Source organism: Empidonax traillii, unplaced genomic scaffold (assembly GCF_003031625.1).
Source record: "Empidonax traillii isolate 1590-97213 ecotype Southwest subspecies unplaced genomic scaffold, ASM303162v1 scaffold282:size975252, whole genome shotgun sequence".
Classification (NCBI taxonomy): domain Eukaryota; kingdom Metazoa; phylum Chordata; class Aves; order Passeriformes; family Tyrannidae; genus Empidonax; species Empidonax traillii.
In genome coordinates this window covers 693,906-709,038 of record NW_020955475.1, presented here as the reverse complement: position 1 = coordinate 709,038, position 15,133 = coordinate 693,906, and the positions used below count along the sequence as shown (strand labels likewise).

At 38.2% G+C, this 15,133-nt stretch overlaps 1 protein-coding gene across 2 annotated transcripts in view; it reads right to left on the bottom strand.

Moving 5' to 3' along the window:
• Window positions 1-1,254: 1,254 nt before the first annotated feature.
• Window positions 1,255-15,133, bottom strand: part of CLCN4 (chloride voltage-gated channel 4) — a 39,015-nt gene continuing 25,136 nt past the window's right edge. For both annotated transcript variants that reach the window (XM_027890261.1, XM_027890260.1), the window contains exons 9-12: window positions 14,185-14,371; window positions 10,855-11,253; window positions 6,892-7,108; window positions 1,255-5,380 (exon numbers count right to left, since the gene is read on the bottom strand). In XM_027890261.1, coding sequence (XP_027746062.1) covers window positions 5,290-5,380; window positions 6,892-7,108; window positions 10,855-11,253; window positions 14,185-14,371 — 894 coding nt within the window. In that variant the 3' untranslated portion in view covers window positions 1,255-5,289. The remainder of the gene's footprint in view (window positions 5,381-6,891; window positions 7,109-10,854; window positions 11,254-14,184; window positions 14,372-15,133) is intronic.

Sequence of the window (15,133 nt, the reverse complement as noted above, 5' to 3'; positions counted from 1 at the left end):
CTTAAAAGCTGAAAAGGGGCCAAAACATAATTCAGAATCAATGTTAATTATCTGTGATGTGGAAAAACTTCAGCCAGACCATTTATACCCTTGTTCTACCTGTAATTATGGTACCACTTGAATTAGTTAATTGGGTAAATAAATAAATAAGATTATGAAGCAGATACTTAAATGTAGGAAAGAGATTGAAAATCATTAATTAGTACAGTAATCTAAATGATCATTGATCTCAAGCAGTGATTGAATGGTTAAATATTCTGGTCAATGACAAATAGATGTTGGGTTTTAACTTCACTTAAATGAAGATAAGTACTGTGTTCAGGCTACAGCGAGGCCTAAAAATGTGATGGACCCCCCAGTATACCAATTAAAAGAGTACAAGCAGAAAGTCTAAGTTCCCTATGACAATCAAGAGACAGAATCTGCATCTCAACATGACTCAGAACAGCCAACTGAGTTATCTTTAATTAGAAGTCTACAAATGCTTGTAGGACAACGCTCCTTCTGGCTCGCTAGAAAGCCGACTAGAGCAGCATCTGCCAAAGGAGCTGGACCATAGTAACTAATTGAGCTGCACTTTAATCAATACCTACAAGACCTGTATTGCGTGACTTAGGACATTCATATAACATTATAACTGGATTCCAGCCCTACCAGATCCAGAGTCTCTAACCCTGAGGCTACTTTAAAAAAGGAAAGGAACGGAAGAACGGTAATGGCATCTCTTGTGCTTTGTTTTTTTCTGGAGCTCACTACTACCTAGAATTTAGCCTCTGACAGAGATTTAGGGGATGTTTCATCCAATTAAATGGGCATGATTGAGCCTGTCACTTTAAGTCTTTGATCTTAGCTCTGAATTAAAGTGCAACTGAAAAATACATCCAAAAGCAAAACTATAGGGGCTTTGCAACATCTAGTTTTAAAGAAGTTTCATGATTACTATAAACAGAACAACCTAGTAAGATAACTCTTTTTTCTTCTCTTTTTAGATTTCTAAGGGATTTATGAAGTTGAAGTAAAAAGCATTTTTTTCTGAAAATAAAAAAGCCAGCTGTCAAGGCTGATTCTTTGAGATCTACTGCATGAACTTTACTAACTACTTACCTAATATTACCTAACCTGTAATTGAATTGGATATCCTAAATCATTCATCAGGCTTGAATTATCCCTATAGGTGGGAAAAGAAAACATCAAAATCATACAGAAACATTAAGTGAAATACTTCTCTAATTAATAAGATGACCAAGAAATGTCTCCAGTACTGTAAGTCAGTTTTATTTAAAAAATAGAGTCCAAACATCATTTTTATAAGGTGCAACCTGTACACTATTTTCTACAATTAAAAAAAAAAAAACTCCAACAAAACCCAAACAAACAAAAAACCCAACAAATAAAACCAAAGCAAAACTTTAGCCATAATTAGTGTCATTCCAACACAGAACCCATGAATTTCCAGTACTTCTTAAATATTCTTTTTCTGCTCCATCAAAGCATAAGAATTAATAATTAGTATCACCGTAACAGCCAAAGTGCCTGTCTAATGTTTTTCATGTTCTGTACTTTATTATTAAACTTTCTGGTACAGATTGCTTCAAGTACACATCAGAAGCTGAATGTAACTGAACACAGTTCATGCAAAACAAAAGTACAATACTGAACTTGCATCATTTAAAGGTTTTTATTCTCTTGTTTAGTTCAACATCTTTGAAGGCCAACTGTTTAAACACGAGGATTAAGCATAAAGTGAGCAATATATACTAAAGTACTTATGTAACTCAGATTGATCACACTTTGTGACTATCTTGAGCTCTACAAATTCAAATACGTAGTTAAGGCTGAGATCTATGCCTCTCGGAGTCTATTCAGTAACTTCTGAGACATATTTAGGAATACAGATGGAAAACAGAGACTGATAATGGGCTTGTTATGGGGAAATAAATTAAACCATTATATTATAACTGCATTTTTTGAGAAAAGCATGTTATTCATTTATATTAAGAGTGTTTTCCTTTCAGACACTCATGTGAAGAGCAATGAAGACTGAAGCACAGAGGAAGTTTTCTTATTAGAAAAGTCTGTCCAGCTTCAAAGCCCTCAGTGTCATTCTAGCATCAGCCTCGGCCTTGATGATAATGCCAAGCAGATTAAGTTAGCCATGACTGTGCCATTTCTGGACAGCTAGATATCAGCCCCTGCTCTAAGGGGGTTTAACATATTTTGAAAAGACACTGGAAACAAGGAGCAGAAGTAGTACACAGTTACATATCCAAAGATTTTTCCCTTGACCCCTTAGATAATTTAAAGCATTCCATCTAAAAATGAACATTTGATAGCAGAGAGCTGTACACTCATTTACCTGCCTTTTACTTGAGTGATAGTCCCAGACTCAAACTGCACCCACAATAACTGCATAAATCTCAATTCCTTCTGTTGTTGATTCTTACAAACCACCATGCCATTTTTTTGGATCCTGTTTGTAAGCCCTCAGGGCTCCTCCTAAGTAGCCTAATAAGACAAGGTGACAAGCTATCACAGGGTTGACTCTTGGTTTTAGTAAATCAGGCCTCTGAGTATTAATGGGAATTAACCACACAAGTTTATGCCTACACATAGCCACTGAGTTTAAGCTCATAAATTAAGTCAATACCCATGTGAATTCGTATTCATAACTAGACTAACCTCAGTTAGACAACTCCATGTCTTTTTCTCAGAAAATTATAATGGTTTTCAGTGGTGATACATCATCCTGGTTCTTGTCAGCAAACATGGCCTTCAGTACTATGGATATTCTTCGGAATTAGCTCTTCCATAAACTGCATTATAATGCCACATGGACTGAAGTTTCCTTCACTAACAGAGAAGACTTTAGACCTCCACTTTTATCTGAAGCCTTGAATTTGATTTCAAATAATAACTGAATTCACTTACCAACTTACTTCCCTTGACTTATGAACAAAAGTATTTTGGATTGCTCAGGTGGGGAGAATACACTACATAAACATAAAGGAAGATGGAGAAAGTGTTCATCAAACATGTGCATTAACACCAACAGCTACAAATGTGACAAGTAGAACACAATTCTACAGTTTTAATCTAAGAGCAAGTTTGCTCTCAAAAGTCAGCCTATTTAGCTTAGTCCAAATCCCTTAGATTATAGAAGTTTTGGGTAGAAACTGACATTTGTACAAAGCCTTACTTGGGTTAAGTTGTGGAATTTTATGATGGCACCTCTGTTCAAATGAGGGAATCCAGTGTTTATGAGCTTTGTTGTTGACTTGGTTGTTTTTTTATGAGTTTGGCTGCTGACAGCTTCACAGAAAAACATAAGAAATAACCATATTATGCTGTATTTCCTATTTTCAGAAGAAAGGATTTGCTCAGTTCTATAGTTTATATAGTTTTAACAATATCCCTTTAATAATACATTGTACTGCAGATGTTCAGTTAACAAAAAGTATACACTGAAATATTTATGGGCTTTGGCAAGAGCTACATAAATTTATGTCAGTCTGTTGCAAACACTATTGTTAAATGGAGTACTTAGCAGATTAAAATTATCCCTTTACTTCCGTTTCTTTTACTTCAACAATTTGGGCCAAACTGTGAGAATGCAGTGTGACACATGCCAGAAGGAAGCAGGGTCACTGGAGATAAGAGGAGGAATTTGTGACATGTAACTTCAGCCATCTAACTCAGAGTGCACCTGCCTAGTTGTCTCAGTTCAGGGACACAATAATCGTGTACATTGCCTACATTTTAGACCAGCAGTCTGGGTTGGGTCTGGAGTAAGCATGAAAGTACATGGCTCATCTCTGTCCATGAAGACCATCTGGACACAACCAGTTATCTATATGAATTTGAACAGAAATACCAGAGATTTAGATGCCTAAATGAAGGGACAAGACTTTTGGGAGATCTGAAGGGGACTCAGGGCATCCAAGTTAGGATGCAATCTCTCTCCAATCTTTAGGCTCATAGCTATAAAGCAAACATTGGGCAGTGAACTGAGAGTACAATTTGGTATTCTGTTACTGATAGCAGTATTGACTAAAGGGTTGACTCTCTGTATCTCTCATAGGACCAGAACAAATGTTCAGGAAAATTTAGCATTTTTACCTGAGTGACTTGGAGTTCCCTACCAGGGTCTGTTAAATATTTTGCTTTTGGTGCAAACAGATAAATATTTAAAGCTTTGCTATTGTCATTTGCATTCTCAGTTCCTCTGATTTAATCCAGCCATAGTGTTGTGGAGAGGGATTCCACAATCCCATGACTGACAGATGGATAAAGAGTATATCTGTTACAGAATAATTGCCAAGAAAGAGCAATGACAAAAAGGACCTAAACGGAGAACCAAGAATCAACGCAGAACTTCATCAGTTTGTGAAAAATGATGATGTACATAAGGAAACAGTTGAGGTATTCAATCTCTTGTCACTAACACTGATGAGAGATGGATATCAGTGTCCTTTTAGTGCTTTTGAAAATTCGTTCATGGGTTTCTATGTTTTATACTAATTTTTATAGTACCTGTATGCAAAATTGCATAGAGAAAAAATAAATCCTTACAAATAAGTCACATTTTAATATTGATAAGGAGAAGTTGATTGAGAGAAATGCTAAATGGTATAAAATTCAAAGGACTAAAGCAGGGAGCAAGAGACACTACATTTTAAAGTGAATTGAAGTGTACTCTTACTCCTTTCTGAAGACTTAACTCCAGTCTTGATTCACTTAACATCTACAAAATAAATGAAGATGACAAAATCTTTCCTTTAAAAATATCACAATTTTTTCCCTTATGAAAATGGTATAATTCAGTAGCAGATAAATAGCCATGATTTCAGTAACAAAAGCAACTGACATTACTCAATATACACTCTCTAGCTTGGAACACAGACCTTTACATCTGGCAGCTGGTACATAAACAGTGTCTGCTGCCCTTCACACCTGCCTCATGAGTTACTGTGAACTTGATGCATCCCACTGGTGCTCCTGGCTCTCTGTCTCTAAGCACTGCATCACTTATACCCACCAACACTCCAACTGAGCTGTTGGGAATCTCATTAAGTAAAGACAGCTTAATCTCTGCAGCTGCTCAGAGCTTCTAAACTGCCTTCCTCATTAAATAAGTGCTGTCCTGCATCCACTCCCTCTGTCAGAGGCATATCAGGCCATTCCTCATACACATTACCTTTTTCTCTTTAAACAAGATGAAACACCAAACATAGCCTTTGTGTTAATCTAGAAGGGATTCCTTTGGGGTTACTTTCTTCTTCCTTTACCAGTCTAGTTAAACATGATAGATTCAGGGTCCTGGTTTGCCATTTGAGCCATATGTCTTAATACATCCTTTTTAGTTATGATACCCAGCAGCCTCCTAGAGGAGAAAAGGAAAGGAAAGGTCAGCAATCATCTCATATATCATCCAGGGGTTTTTTCCCATTCAGCTGCAGGGACATTTTGTGAGTGCTTCCATATAGCACTGTCCATCTCATCTATTCCCAAATGATTATCTTTTTATTAAAGTATTTTCACCTCATGTATTTCTACTACTCTGGCCATGATAATAAAGTGAAATACTTTGGCTTGTTACCTCTTTTTGTTGGGAACATAACTGAGTGAGGAGCTACAAAAACTAACACTTTGTACAACAAAATAAGGAGTTTCCTTAGGTTCAGGCTGCAGAGGACCAACAGCACAAAACAAAGGCATCAGTGCTTGGTAATACACAAAGTAAGCCAAAGCACAGAATTTCTGAAGCTCTTGCTGTCTGACAGCATAATTCCTTCAAATTTAAAGGGTAATTTCTCATTTATGTGAATCTAAATGAACTATACCTGTCAAGAAAGACAAGGTCTATGGGATGTCTGGCCAACAGTCCAAAATTTCATAACCCTCAGTATTCAAGGGCTTTTACTTCCAGTACTTGAAAACCATTAGGCACTGAACTTTGAAACAATGCCATTGTTATAGCTTTTCCACTTTTCATTTCATGTAAGTACTAAAACTCAAGGTCAAAATTTACAAATCCAAGCACCTAAAATCAGGACCTAAATCTGCATCCCAATAATGATTCTTTTTTTCTTAATGCTAAGGACACTGCCTTGATAATAACAATGGATACGTGATATTTTTGCAAAAGTTATTTTAACAGAAGAAAAAATTTTAGTCTTCCATATTTGAAAGTGATGGTTCTGGCTTTGTTATCCTGTTCTAAAGTTTCTTCTTACTACTGGATCCTGGGATGAGCCACAATGCCCAAATACCTCAAATCCCATTGGAACTATGGGATGTTTTTTCTAGTCCACATGATGCAGCTTTTTACTCTCCTAATTTCGTGTTTGCCCATCTCCTTCAGCTGTTTTTTTGAGGACCTTTGGTTAATATGCCTTTCCATTATCCCATGAACAAAGTTGAACAGTTTAATTTTCCTCTAGGAACACCTTAATCACATTCTTCACAATCACCTAATCTAGCTGGATGTCTAGAAAGAGACACATTGTTTGAAAACAATACTACTTGCCAGATCTACCTCTGTTGAAAACTGAATTGTAGTGGGAGTCAGAGCAGTTTATTTTGTACTTATATTTACTTTATATAAATAAACTAAGGATTTGGGAGAACAGAATGAAACATAAAACTCAGCAAGCACCATTTTGGTTCTGAGTCTGACTTCTTTTGTTGGCTTGGAGAGACTCTGGGTGATGTTCCCTTTTTCTTCCATTCATAAAATAAGGCAAAATAAAAATATTCACTTGATGGTCTCAGAGGTGGTGATCAATTAGCTGCCATCTATACTTGCCTTTAAATAACAACAATGGTGATTTTGTTAATGCTGAAGAAAATCTCTAAGATTCTTTAAGCGTGCTTGACTCAGCAACTACTCACCCACTGCGAGTGACAAGACACTGCCGGAGTCCAAGTTTTCGGAAAATATCTACCACAGTCTCCATTGGTGTGTGGTCAGTGACAGTGAAAGGGCTCAGGTTGAGAATACGACGCAGTTTCAGTGGATGGGGACTGTTGGGTGGCAGTTCTGGGGGGTCCTCAGTGAAGTACACGATGGAGTTGCTCACCACCCCATCCTGACGCTGTCTTGCATTCTCTGTGCAACAGAAAGATCAATGTAGAGAGTGAATTAGGCTTGATAACAAAGTCCTCCTTTGGAAAGCAAAGTTAGTTGTTTGATTTTGTCTTTAATGTTACCGAATTCCCAGAAGTTTAGGTTACTGAGCAAACTTAAATTTTCTTAAGACATTGCTCTCTCGAAGCAAATATAAGTGATATATTTACAGGCACTTATTATTCCTTGGTTGGCATAATGCTTTTTCTGAATAAGTATGCAGTTCACTGCCTTCACAAACATCCCTAATCCAATTTCTGTCAAATTCAAATGACTATATGCAATTTCCACCACTGTGAGAATCGCAAAAGAAATTTTATTATATGCCTGAATGAGTGGAGTCAGCAGCTGTTGTGTATGGTCCCAGCTGGCTTAGAGCAAAACTTCTCAGTGGAGTTGGGAAAATGTAGACATGGTGAATGGATTTATGAATGCAAAGCTAGGGAACAACAAACTCACATCCCAGGGATTCAAGGGCTGTGTGGTTATTGTTCTAGACCAGCACAGCTCTCTGGCATGCAGAGTAAATTTTGTAGGCTTACTCTCAGTTCCTGAAATAGAGTTTGCATATCTAGATTTTTAAAAGCAAAAAAAATTAGCATCCTACTGAAAGGAAAATAGTAAAGGGAGGAACAAAATATAGGGATAAATGAGTTTGAAACATTTTTCTCAATAGCACGTATTTGACCACTTTTAAAAGTTCAAAAGCTACCATTAATACTTTGATCAAACTGCAAAGTGAACATCACCCTGCATCTGGAGTTTACATCATCAGTATAAGCCTTTTACTTTAAAGTATGCTCTAAGAAGAATTCTTAGCATTGAAGTAGTTTATTTTGTTTGTAGTGTTTACCTCATTTCTATTCAACACTACAGGGTGTAAACAATATATGGGACAGATACCCAAACAACAGACAACTTCTCTTTCCCCAGAATAAGCATATGGTGTGTTTGGCTGTGAGGGTTTAACTCTGTCTCCTTTTTTTCTTTTTTTTGGATAAATTCTTGTAAATATTCAGAATTATTACCTTTGATTAACACAGGTTACTTCTGTTCTTAAGAGATACAGCAAACTAGACATACCCAAAGCATATGTATATATTCTTGGAGCTCATTGCCATCAATCAAAGTGCAGAAACCTGCTCCTGTGACTTGTAATGTGTAGACAGTAATTGTCTGCAACATATTCCAGCTGCAATTTTTTTTTACACTTAACGATCTTGTAATATTTCTGAAACTGGAGCAGTGCTGGCTCAAACCTAATATCAGCACAGTATATGATTTTCAACCTTCTCGCCCTACATATTACAAGCCCTATTGCGATTTATAGAAATGATGCTAGCTTTGTCTCAGCTTGCTTTGTTTCATACATCTAATTTCAAGTGTGAATATGCCTGCATAGTTCTTTGATATGTGATCTGTGCCAAGAGGTAACATTAATCAAACTGAAGGTAACTCCCACCCTTTGATAAAAACCTTTGACAGCAAGGTATTTCCTTCCCAGAGCTGCACCCAAAGAAATAGGGCCAAGCACTTCAGTTACCACATTGCCGTTCCCAAGACAGCAATGACCCTGAACAACAGTGATTAGCCAAAGCCATGATTTCACTCTTCTATGTCAAACATCTCTCTGGAGAAATTTGAACTATGTAGTACTACAGAGTAAATTCAGCGGCATCAGAAAAATGCTGGATTTTGTACACAGCCTCACTTGATGGGGGAGTAGGAGTAAAGCAAAACAGAATGGCTCATTTTTGCAGTCAGTGGGTAAGAAAAGCAGATATAGATTAACAGAAAAAACAAAGAAAATGGATGACAATGTCTCGCTTTAAAGAGTTATCAATGAAGAAGGTTCTTGTCACAGCTAGAGAGTGAATTAGTTCTCCCAAATGTGAAACAGCCTCTCATATTCAGGAGTTCACATTTCACAGCCTATATCAACTATGTTGCTCTCTCAACTCCACGCTGGGAAAAGCATGTTATACAGGCCACCTGGCTATTGTCCAAGGCTCTGCCTTCTGTACAGTGCCTCTGGAGCTGGCCAAATTTAAAAAAAGCTTTACAGGGTCAAATACTCCCCTCTGTAAGACTGTAAAGTAGGTGCCATCTAAAATGTAGACACCTCTTCCCAGAGGGTGACTCTGCCCCCCTACTCAACAAGGATCAGTGCAAGGATGCAATCCTCCTGAGCATGCTTCTGAGCAACTGGAAATGGCATTGCCATTAACTTTACAGGTACTGGATGGATTTCTAGAGCATGCTCAGTGCTCTGCTCAGTAAGAAAGAAATTATGTAGGGGCAAATCATGAGGCTATGTGTGAATGGGCATTTGACACAGGACTCGGTAGCTATTGCCATCATCCAAGAATTCAGATGTGTGAGGGAATTGGAGTACTTCCCCAGAGTATTCCCTGGTCCACCAGGGAATCAGCATACTGCTGATGCATAACTAATTGGGCCTGAGAAAGAAGCTGAGAATTCTTGGTTTAAACACTGTTCCTATGAAATCTCTGTCATCTTTCTTCTTCTGCATTTAGTATTGATGACTTTATTCTGTGAGATGAGAAGAAGGGAATCAAGTAACAGTTGAGTGTCCTTAAATAAATTAATATAAATTTTAGGTCTAATGACTTAGACTGAGTCTTTTTTTCATATAGGACATAAAAATAAATAGGCATTTAAAAAACATGTCCTTAAAGAACACTGTTATTTCAAATTTTATCTTTGTGAGAAGTGAGATGGAAAGTGACCTTCAAAAATAATGCCACTTTTCCATTTATGAATTTTCTCATCTGAAAAATATGGGAATTTTCATCCTGAGACAACAGTTTTTTAAAGGTGCCTGAAGCAGAGGGTTGAAACAAGTCCATGCAGAGCAGAGTAATTCCAAGTCAAGGAGATTTCGCTATGCCAGATCTTCCACTGCCCTGCAAAGTACAAGGCAACCATGCCCACTCAGCAGCTTGCCTGCCTGCCCAGCTGGGCCTCAACAGGACTGCCAGAATTAGGAGCAGATGGGTTGATTTGCCAGCCTTGCAGACCTCTGCAGTGCTGGATGCCCTGGGTACAGGAAGGCTGGGAAAACTTGCTTTCATCCAATATGCCTATTTTTCAGTCATTCCTACTTAACCATCAGGCCAAACAGGAAAAGACATGCTGGATCAAAACCTTTGATGGCCTGGATGTGGGCACTCAGGTAACCAGCCAGCTATTCAGAAATTTTTACCAAACAACATCCTCCACTGAAAAGCTTTCCCCCTATAGAGATAAATGCCTGTGTGTCAGAAAAACTGAGACAGTATAACAAAAAGAAACACAGGGATTCGTATTTCATCACAGAGTGACAAAAGTTCATGACTGCTCCAGCTTCTTCTGGGGACTGCAGGAAGTTCAGCATTGCACTGGCTTTTGATCTGGTTTTGACAAAAATTCTGGCCATATGAGTTGAGTTTCCCTCTGTTCTCTCTAGCAGAATTGTATTGTACTGTTTTGAGTGATGGCAAAATTAGACCTACAAAGCTGAAGACCACAGAATTCTACCAGGTGGTATGAAGCAATAGAAAAGCTTTCAGCTTCCAGGTCCTAGCAACTAGTAAAAGCCAGATTTGGAGAAAAGGTTTGATTTAGTTCTTATTTATGTATTCTTTAAGATGAATAACACTGCTAACATCCTAACCTATCAAAACTCCATTCAAAATCAAACTTCCACACATTGATACTCTACTCACTTATTGCAAGAATCAGCTCTCGTCTCTGTGCAAATCCAATAAGTCTCTCTGAGTCTTTTGAAACCACCACCGGAAAGCCGTTGTAGTCAGTTTCTTTGATAAGTGTCTCAACATCCTCCACCGTCATGCTGTCCTGCGTCAGAACAGAGAGAGGAGCTTCCCCACGTCTTGGTCTCATCACATCGGTTGCCAGGGTTCGGTGGGTGAACTCATCCTTCACATCCAGGAATGGGTAGCCATTCAGATGAATGTGAGCTTCATAGATCCCTTCTTTTCCAAAGGCATCTGCCACCCACTTGCTTGTGACAGCTGCAGCCATAAGAGGCACAATGTACTCCAGGCCTCCTGTTAGCTCAAACATAATCACCACCAGAGAGACCGTCATTCGAGTAACACCACCTGCCAACAAGGAAAAGAGTCAAGTTTCTCTCCGTGCTGCTATACATACTAAGCAACTCATTTATATTTTTCAGTCTTACACTTGAAAAGGCATGTAATTTTTCTTACTGAATACTTTGCTCTTATACTTTGTGAAGTATTTTTGGGCTTATTTCACTGAAGAAACATACTTTTCAACTACTGTAATTTTCATCAAGAAGGTTGAGTGAACTTGCTGGTGCCAAAGATGCTAACACTGAAAAGCAAACAATGAATTCCAAAAGACAGAGCTTTAAAAACAGAAAGGATGCCCAAAAAAATCATCTCAAACTTGAGAAACTAAAATTGAATCCTGCCATTACCTCTCTAAAATGACTCCAAGAATCAGGCAAGTACCATGGCTGAGGCAGGTAGGAGCATGGAGAGGTGGCCTTCACACTGGCCTATCTATAGGATTCCTACTGAAGAGGAAGCTAAGCATTATCTTTGGGCACAACATGGTTACAAAATCCTACGTTAGAATAGCTTTGGGCTACTGCAAGAGTTATGTTACAGCTAAACCCTAGCATTTGATATCACTATAGTAATACAGTTTGAACTGCGTACAACCTGGTTTGAAGCCATCTAGGCATGCAGCTATAGACAGGGTTGTAGCTGTGTTTCTCAGTCTAGTCTTTCTGTATTCACTTTATAAGCAACCTCCTTGCTCCTTCAGTTTACATTAAAGTATTAAAATGCTTGCATAACTGCAGACAAGTGTGTATGTATCACTGAATTATTAGGTAACATTTCTTGGCCTCTGTTCAAAAGGTAAATATAATAAATTGTTATTTTTAGGCCTCAAAATAAAGTACCATTTTAGATGAGAGAAATCAGAAACAAGTCATTAAAAGATGCTTTTCACTAGCAGCATATAGGAAAATTAGATTATTACTTAACACGATGATCCAGATATGACTTTCATCTGAGGAATGCCTTAAACTTCTGGCTCTGAAAAGCTGAGAGCAGATACCAGAGTAAGGATCATTTAATACTTACTACATATCTCTTACTCCAGACAAGACAGGTCTTGGGCTTAAGTACAAGCTGTGGCCATTCTGCTCTATGTCTCACCATACGATTAAAATCACTGCACCTTAATTTGGACCTTTTGAAAGAGGAGACTATTGCAGCCTCACCTTGAGTACTGTGTGAAGTTTTGGGCACTACAATATAAAAAAGACATGAAGCAATCAGAGAGCATCCAAAGGAGGGCAATGAAGATGGTGAAGGGTCTGGAGGGGAGTGGCTGAGTCACTTGGTCTGTTCAACCTGTAGGAGACTGAGGGAACACCTCATTGTGGTCTTCAACATCCTCATGTGGGAAAGCAGAGGGGCAGGTACCAATTTCTTCATTCTCGTGACCAGTGACAGGACTTGAGGAAATGGCATGAAGCTGCATCAGGGGAGGTTTAGGTTGGATATCAGGAAAAGGTTTTTCACCCAGAGGGTGGTTGGGCGCTGAAACAGGCTCCCCAGGGAAGTGGTCACAGTACCAAGTCTGACAGAGCTCAAGAAGGGTTTCGACAACACTCTCAGGCACGTGGTGTGACTCTTGGAGTGTTCTGTACAGGGCCAGGAATTGGACTCCTTGGTCCCTTCCAAGTCAGCATATTCTACGATTTTATCGTTCTGGGCAGACTAACTGATCAGCTGGAATATCAGAGCAAAGGTTTTGTGTATTATTTCTATTATGAACATTAAGATCATTTATCAAGAAGGGGAAGCACTTTACTTGTATTGACAGTAAGATTAATCCTAGCTATTTTAATGTGTCTACACTGCTGAGATGTTCTCATCCAAAGGGAAGATAAAGATTGCCTATATAATTTCTGGAGAAAAATAGGCCCTTTTAAGGCCAAATTCTTCTGTTCATTTGCCTGGTTTTTGATGTGTATTGCCAGATAAGACTGATCTTTCCAGTATCTCATTTTTCTGGTTTAACTGTGAGGGGTATCAAGACAGCTAGCTCAGATATTGATGTCTACATTACAGACATTAAATTTTCAAGCAAATCCCACCCTTCCTTCCTCTATAACTGATCACACAAATGATCCTGCTTTTCCAATATGAGCATCCAAATCTGAAAATTTTCCAGCTCTTCCTTGAGTACATCTTTCATTTCAAATCGACCCAATCACATTAATCATGTGTTATGCACCCCACTATTTTTTCATCAGCTAATGATGATATCAATAACAACAATTACAGGAGACAGACCATACAAGAACAGAAGGGAAAGATACGATCAGGCAAAAAAATGTTCAGATGGTATGCTTGTAACATTCCTTTTGCATCTACAGCTAGAAATTTGATATGTGAGGTATTATTCAATGATCTTGCTTTAATAGTTAACAGATCATTGCTGTTATATCCAATAAATCCTATTAATTGAGTGTAATCTGATATTGGCTTATGGTCAAAACAAAAACCAAAATACAGCTCAGTTGACCATAGCATGACACACAGCCAAAATAAGACCCAGAATTTTTACATCTGTAAGCTTAAAATTTGATCAGAACCAGGAAATTTTTTCCCTGCACTGAGAGAGAGTTCAATCTAAACAAGTAAGAAGTTTTAGTCCAGTTACAGTAAATTTCATTACGTCAAAAGGAAAAAACCCAAGCAAAACACTGCTACGTGGAAACTTGCAGCCTAACTTTAGGGTTTTTATTTTTCTTTTCTGTGCTTTTTGACAGATTAGAAGGAGTAGCCATTGGTGGTTGCAAGTCTCTCTTGCTGACTACCTGGTAGATCGCTGGAGATCATTAGAGGCAGCTGCCCATTCTTTAGCCCATCACATCTTGATTTCAGCCTGTTACATCCAGAAATGTTAGCATAGCACTTAACATAAATACAATTTGTATGTCACCAAACATCATTTTTTTTTCATGCATGTATGTTTTTTCATACCCAAGCAAGCTGCAGCTCCAACCATTGCATAAAGTCCTGGTGTGACACAGTCTGCCCCAGGTCTGCACCAGTTCCTGAAGATGATCCAGTCATGATGGTGATATGCCAGCTGCTCTACTCCGATCCCAACCATCCTTCCAGCTATGGCTCCAACAGCCATGCTAGGAATGAAAAGGCCTGAAGGGATCTGGAATGAAATAAAGACACATGAGCACCTTGAATAAAATTACCAGTATCAAACAATTTTTTATTATGAGTAGGAGAATCAAGTTTCCTTATTAAATGCTGGCTCAGATGGCCTCATGCAGCCTATAGTGCTGATCTCCATGGTCTGACATAGATTTCTGCAGTGACTGAGTTTATGGGGCTACGTGTGTATTAACAGCTTTGTAAAATGTTAATGCATTTCTAAAAGTAATTCTGAATCCTACCTGCTGCATCATACTGAATTTGGGAGATAAATGGTGTTTCTGAATAATAGTCTGTTTTTGAAGTCAAGATGCTCCTGGCTTTGCCCTTATTGCTTTCTCAGCAGGAATTCAGGAACTGCTGATGATTCCGTCATAGGCTTAAGAGGGAGCTTAACTGAAAATAATGTCTTGATTTCACCCTCTATCAGATGGAGCACTTCATGGTTTTATTACTATATTTTCAGCCTAAATCAGACCAGATTTTAAATTAAATGTCAAATGCAGAATAAAAGTTCAGAGAAAAGAGGTTGGCTGCTCAGAGACAGCTATTTCTTCATCTCAGTTTGCTACGTATCTTCCAGGAAGCTCTGTGAATCATTACTTTGTTGTCTGCTATACAGACAAGCAACAAACCATTAAGATACAGTATTAAAATGAGAAGAAAAAAAAAAGAAAATTAAAATACACTTTGGCTTGACTGAGTGTGTATCCTCTTAGCTGTCAAATGTACCTACAAGCTGGAGATATATTCCCCAGTG